The following is a 6,994-nucleotide window of genomic DNA, read 5'->3' on the forward strand; positions in this document are numbered from 1 at the left end:
TTGGCGGGTGGCGCAAAATTTTGCCTTTGTTTCCTCGTGTCTTAAAACGTAATTTAATGGAATTACTGCCCCTACGGCTGGTGAGGCTATGGGACCGGTGAAGTGAGGAGGTGAGGTCTTAAAACGTAGATTTCAGGACAAAACTTGTGGTTACGGCTTGTACATTTGTGACAGACCGGGGGTCAAATGTGACTCAACCAGTTAGTACGAACTACGAACCCAACGTAACTATCCATTAATGATCAGTAGATGAACCGTGGTGAGCACAGCCATAACATGTGCCAACCACTCCCGTCCTTCACACAACCAGCATACGATCAAGAACTAGAGAAGAAGTATTGTAAATAACTTTGCCCCAATTTGACCCCTCGGGGATGTTTACAACATAACAGTATGGATCATTTTGATTACTACAAAGCGGACCCTAATCTCCAACCAGATCCACGGTGCGTAATATATAGTATCAAACTTACCGTAGGTGCCCGTTTGACTCCCTTAGCCGGCTATACTCCCTGGCCAGCTTTGATACTATCTTATGGCACCGTAGGATCTGCTTGGAGATTAAGCGGACCCCTCTTTGGTCATGCCATTTTAACTCACCTGAGATGGCAATCGATTGGAGTTGGTACATGTACCGTTACTCCGCGGTTCGACGGTGGTGGTGGGAGGTTGGGAGCAGGTTCGAAAGTATTTTGGGGGTCGGTTAGGAATAGATCATGTACTGGCTGTGGAAAATCTGCATCACTTCTTCTGGCAGCCAAGAGATAGCTACCATTAAAAAAAGTAGCATGCAAGCAAAACATTATCATGAGATAAGCCAATGCTGTGTAGGTATGCAAATTGTATGCTAACGAAATGAAGGCAATCTATACAAAATTTTATTTAGTGGTTTTAGCAAATGACCAGGCCTTATGACACCGTATATACCTCGGGGCCATTCATTAACCCTTAATTACTTACCAGATCTTCGTACTTTCATCACAGGTTCACAGCGAGAAGAGTCCAATAGAACAGATCGACATGGAGTCTAAACCCGCTCTTCTCGCAGTCTGCTTAGCTGTGGTTTCCGCGCTCATCACCCAACATGGACGGGTTAGAGGACAATATGACCCGCCTGTGTGTCAGACATGGAACTCGACAACTGTGGTGTGTATAGGGGAATATTTTGCAGCCAATACGTCGGGGCCAGTGATCCGCAAACCTCTAAATCAGGTACCTCCCGGTATCCCAGAGTCTGTCATCACGGTGGCTCTCATCGGTAACAACATCACTGTACTGCACAACGGCTCGTTCAGTGGGTTGACAAAAATGAAATATTTAAGCCTGATTGGCAATAATCTACAGAGCATCGAGATTGGTGCGTTTGCTGGGTTGAAGAATTTAGAAGGTCTTAGTATGGATTCGTTGTTGGAAAAGCCAAATTATGCTCTTCAAAATGGGCTTTTTCGAGATCTGCTAAATCTAAACTATCTGGTCGTGAAGACGTGGACCAAGACAATCAGCAAGGAAGTGTTCACGGGGTTATCTAACTTGAGGCATTTAGAACTCGGTGTGAAAAACATCAACTATTTACCCGATCGCATTTTTTATTCTTTGGCGTCATTGGAAATTCTCGAGATAGAGGAACTCGGCGATGTCATAGAAGAGGACCAAGAAACCATCCGAAGTATCGACAGCGGCATTGGGTTCTTACAACGACGCCAGCTGTGGGCACCGCTGCACAATCTCCACAAACTGGGTCTCGCTTATCTATTACGACCAACAAACCTCTACTTTGGACCTGTGTTTGCAAATCTGTCTAACTTGGAGACTATAGAAATCGATTCATATTATAACTATTCCCTCAGTGTTGAAATGTTCAAGCCGATGTTACTAACTGTGAAACATTTACTCGCTCGTTGCGACGGGCCTTGTTCGATACACATGGAGCCCGGTCTGCTGAAGTCACTCACACATCTGCAGACGTTGAACATCACCAGTGCAGATTGCGAAATTATGGACGTTCTGCCTGAAGTTCGACACACGCAGATTCAGGGGTTGGCGTTTAGCTTGATAGTATCCGGAATGGGCAACATAACATCTGATACACTAGCGGGAATAAAAGGTCTGAAATACTTGGCTTTAGGTGCTACGAACATTAGCGTCGTACAAACTGAGGCCTTTGCGGGTCTATCTCATTTACAAACGCTGCACTTGTATGTGACCAATGTTTTGGAAAACAGGGCGTTCAGTGGACTGTCTTCACTCACTTATCTTTACTTGAGAACGAACCAAGTTTCTTCTTTACCACAAGGTGTGTTTGAAGGCCTGACATCTCTCGCTCATCTTGACATGAGCTTCAACAACTTGGAAACCTCCCAAGCTCAGCTTCCAGAGACCTTGGACTATCTTGATCTCAATCATAATAAGATCAGTAACGGACACACAGGTCAAACACCATGTCAGCTCCCTTTATCATTTAACTTCGGTGGTGTACAAACCGTGAATCATCTGGATTTGAGTCAAAATGCATTGACACATTTCGATTTCAGTTGCCTACCTTGGAATATTACTGCGCTTCATTTGCATGACAACAAAATTACACAAGTCGAGAGTTTCTGTGGCTATGGCATTGCGTACCTTGACCTTTCTAACAATAAGATAAACAATTGTTACCCACAGCGATGGCCATGTGAGACTTTGGAAACACTTCGGCTGGATAACACTGCTGAAATAGTTGATGATTGGAAATCTATGAACTTCCCAAATCTAAAAACTTTGACTATTTCTTACAACCACTTCCAGCGTATCGAAACAGAGCACTTCCCATGGTTAGTCCGGCTGGAGCATCTAGATCTCAGTCATAACGACATCAACACCGTCATGCCATCCGCCTTCCGTGGACTATCGCGGCTGAGATTCATGGATTTCAGTTACAACCAAATAGAAAACATAGCAAAGGAAACATTTGAAGGTTTGGGCAACCTTACTCACCTAAACCTGGCATTCAATGGGATAGCAGTGATAGGAGACGCCTTAAACAATTTGTACGACTTAAAGGATTTGAATATGAGAGGGAATAGCTTAGCTGTTTTAAACCAAACAGCACTGGGTCCTGTTTTCAATAGGCTGCAGAGCCTGGACGTTGCAGGCAACCCGTTTCTGTGTGACTGTAACTTACTGTGGTTTGTTGAGTGGGCCAAGGACAAATACGATAGGGTGCCAAACTTGTACAACCCTTACCCTGACGTTGGTCGAGGCTGCACGTGTTCTCGTCCAATACAACTGCGCGGACGACGTTTGATTGACGGATTGATCCAGAAACAACAATCCGACGACAGAAAGGATTCTTCGGAGCGTAGGTTTTTTGACACAGTCTGTAGTCATGGATTTCGGCCTAACCGCCTCCTGGCTTGTGTGCTCGCCTCTTCCGGCATCTTCGTTGCCATGATGACCATTTTTCTGGTCGACTACAACATCGATCGTGTTCAATACTACTTATGGAAGTTGCTGAGACCGAAGATTGGTGAAGTAGAGAACCAAGAGCCGCCCAGATTCACGCACGATGCTTTTATTGCCTACAACAACCAGGACGTCATGTGGGTTGTACATGAAGCAATACCTAATCTGGAACCTAACTACAGTTTGGTCATACACGAAAGGGACTTTATACCAGGCGCTTTCATTGCAGAAAACATCGCGGATGCCGTGGAAAACTGCCGGAGAACCATCTGCCTCATCACCAGGAACTTCCTGAAGAGTAAGTGGTGCGAGTTTGAGTTCCAGCGTGCTCAGCACATCATGGTTGACGGGGGAGGGAGGCGTCTCATCCTGGTGTTTCTGGAGAGGATTCCTGCCAGGATGCTGAAACGGTTCCGCCATCTGAACGCCGTAATGAAGAGGGACACGTACCTGACGTGGCCGGACGACGTGCGGAAAAGGCCGCTGTTCTGGAAGCGGCTGCGAGACGCTCTGGGCGATCCTCTACCCCGGGACCCAGAGCCTCAGCAGCAGGTACAAGATCCGGAAGGGAACACTAAAGATCAACAAGAACAGGCCCCGGAAAGAAACATTGTGGAAGTGCAGGTACATGGCCCCATGCGGAACGTTCTGGAACAGCAAGATGAAATTCTATTACCAGACCCAGAAGACCTGTGGTTCGGAGATGGGAAAGATCGTCCTCTCCTACCACTCTAGCTGCTACGCGTAATTATCATGGTCTGTTCTGACGCAAAGTCAAACTGTAATTTCTGTCGCAGAAATTGGACTTTAATATTTTTGCCTGCCCAACTCCAGTCTCTGTCGAGAACTAAACAATCCCCAACTTGTGTGAAGTCACATTAAGCGGAAAGACCACCTGTCTTAGTTAACGGTAAATCAACAGTTGCAGAAAGTTTAAAGCGCCCCCCGTCTCTGTTAAGGGATGCTTGGAAGGTCCCAATGTATATGGCTTCTCGTGGTTTGGTTAATCTTTCTGTCACCTACGCTAGGTTTACATAATATTCGATATTTTACTAAGTTAAACATTTTATGATTTGTGTGATTTTCAAGTTGAAGTGTTTGGTGGGGATTTCAACTTGGTGTGCGCATATATGCTTTTCTGATCTACGTAGTGTATCAATATGTAAGTTTCAGTAATAAGTTTGGATTTTGCTGTAATGCCCATTGCTATTTGTGTCATCTGATATCAAATGATATCCTTTATCGTGCACGGGTGGGATTGAAAAGGAGACCGATAACATGATGATTGGAATTGTAGAAACATTATTACTTGTAACGTTACAATTGTAACTTTGTACATGTACTATGATGGCTACTGTACTGTGCGCCGTGTGCGGTGCATGCTGATAACGTAATACACATTGCACATGGTTCCATGGGGTACATAACGATAAAATTCTACGACCAGAACCAGACGAACATTGGTTCAAAGACGGAGATCTCTTACCGCTGTAGATCATGTTGAATTTCTGACTGTTATTGTTTTTGGCGTGTATGACGATCTACGGTTACCAGTACTACTGTAGAAGATGAAGTCTTTTTGTGTCTACCTAGCACTGTTAGACGTAGCTTAATCTAGAACCTAAACGGCAAACCTCATAGATAGTAAGTTTCAGAATTATTTCTTGCTCTAACGTTACCACATATTTTCATATTACTGCAAGTAGCCTTCAGGCATTAGTTTGCGATAGTCTCGCCTCACGATAAGACAATGTCTTACGTGTACTTAGATATATGCTGTACAGAACTATGTAGTTTAATGATCATTTTTCGCATCATTTTTGATAATGTCACATATTGTGACATCGTACAATTACGGCGGTTATTGCTACAAGTATACCTGTTCACACTATGAACTTAACACTAATACGATTGATGTTCTAGTTGGTGTGTTGCGGTTTGTTGTTATATCTGTCATATTATGAACCTACTGATTTTAAAATTGATATTCTACATGGTGTGTTGTGATTTTAGATATTGAATCTGTTTGAATAAAGACCCGTGTTTGGGTAATGCATGGATCGTGCACGATGGTTGTAAGGTCCTAATCTATGTTTACCAGCTGTTGTTATCTGTTGTTCCTCTTGTTTACATGTTGTCCATGTGTAACCTATTGCAATTGTTCACCTGTGCTAACCTGTTATTTTCCCAAGTTTAGCTAACTCCAACGTAAATGCAAACCTAACCTTCAACCTGCAGCTGGTCACAACCCTAACAAGATAATTTAGCCAACAAGACAACAGATTTATAGACCAATTGTACAGGTGACGCCGAACGTATCTGCATTAGAGTGTGTTACCGTATATAAGTGTGATATCCCACGTATAACGTTAGTTTCTAATATATGGTTAGGTATGTGTGGACAAAATAGACTTTTTTTCCGGTTGCGGTAAAAAAAAATCAGGATCGATAAGGTAGGGGTTCGCTTCTTTCTTTCTGTTTTTAGATTTGGCCGAAGTGATTCAAAACTTGTATTTTCAGTTGGGCTAGGGTTACAGTAACCCATCAAGAAGAAAACATGCGGGATAAAAAAACACACAGAGCCAAGCAAAAAATGTTGTTTTTAGTTACGCTCTCGAAAAAAATACAGGTAGGGATTCCAACAAGCACAAACATATTCAATCAATAAACAGAGCAAATTCCTACATCAACTATTCAAAGCCTTCGTCTGTTTATAAAGTCTGTTTTCCTGCAGGAAGTCTCTTCGGAATTTCATCGCTCAGATCAGATGTCAGATTGAAACTTTTACGTACCTTGGCAGCATTCGACCCTACAAAAGAGCTAGAAGTGGCAGGTTATTGCAAGGGTTGGTTGGGCAACCGAAAACACATTTCCTCTAGGCCAAAGATATTCAGCGCAATGCTAACAGTTAACGCTAACGCATTGTTTCAGTTTTGGAATTCTTTGTGAAAAAAAAAATGAAAAAAATTAAAGCGGTGTGATACATAGGTTTTGATATGAGGCAGGCAATCTATCGAGACATACACATTCAGGATTGATCCTGAAGAAGGTGACAGTAGTCGTTGAACATTTGACCCGTGTATACCTTTGTGTTGGAAGAAAGTTTAGCATTGTACCATGGTTACTACCAACACAGATGAGCTTCCATCATTAAACGCACACCTGTACGTACCTGGCACCTGCGTGACGGGACGAGGAAACGCTTAACGCATGGACTGCTGTTCGGTATGCCATAAACAATACCCGTCATCCAATCGGAAAGCGCCACGAAAAGAGCAGGTGCCAGTCCTGTGGCTGTGAGCAGGCCGCAGGCTGACGGGTGTTTCAGACGAGACATGGTCGTCTCTTCCGCGCCGCCCCCACCACCCTTTCAGCTCATCTTCGTCGCTGCCCGTCGGGTTAGATCTTTTGACATCTTACTGAGAAGGTGGGTTTCAAGCTTTATGATTTTCTTACATTCAATAATTTTCTTTAAATTACATGGTTCGGTACCGTCTATACCCGTGTAGTGTGAGAGGGTGGGCACCAGGCGTAGACCAGCGGTACTCTCCAG

General features: G+C 43.8%; 2 protein-coding genes across 2 annotated transcripts in view; both read left to right on the plus strand.

Annotated features, from left to right (window-relative positions):
- The first annotated feature begins 1,020 nt into the window (after positions 1–1,020).
- On the plus strand, positions 1,021–4,176 carry LOC118425395 (toll-like receptor 13). The gene is made up of 2 exons (XM_035834204.1): positions 1,021–1,272; positions 2,785–4,176. Exons 1-2 carry the CDS (start codon positions 1,021–1,023, stop codon positions 4,174–4,176), a joined length of 1,644 nt encoding a protein of 547 aa, XP_035690097.1.
- Positions 4,177–6,776: 2,600 nt separating this feature from the next.
- Positions 6,777–6,994, plus strand: part of LOC118425396 (toll-like receptor 13) — a 6,106-nt gene continuing 5,888 nt past the window's right edge. Inside the window, exon 1 of the mRNA XM_035834205.1 lies at positions 6,777–6,868. Within this exon, the coding sequence (XP_035690098.1) occupies positions 6,777–6,868 (92 nt within the window). The remainder of the gene's footprint in view (positions 6,869–6,994) is intronic.

This window comes from Branchiostoma floridae, chromosome 11 (assembly GCF_000003815.2).
Source record: "Branchiostoma floridae strain S238N-H82 chromosome 11, Bfl_VNyyK, whole genome shotgun sequence".
NCBI classification, from domain to species: Eukaryota; Metazoa; Chordata; class Leptocardii; order Amphioxiformes; family Branchiostomatidae; genus Branchiostoma; species Branchiostoma floridae.

Excerpts from the sequence above, each read along its gene's own strand:
- LOC118425395 (XM_035834204.1), top strand. The coding sequence starts at position 1,021 with ATGGAGTCTAAACCCGCTCTTCTCGCAGTCTGCTTAGCTGTGGTTTCC. Across the intron at positions 1,273-2,784 it reads TCATCGGTAACAACATCACT|CGTATCGAAACAGAGCACTT; the intron begins GTACTGCACAAC and ends AACCACTTCCAG.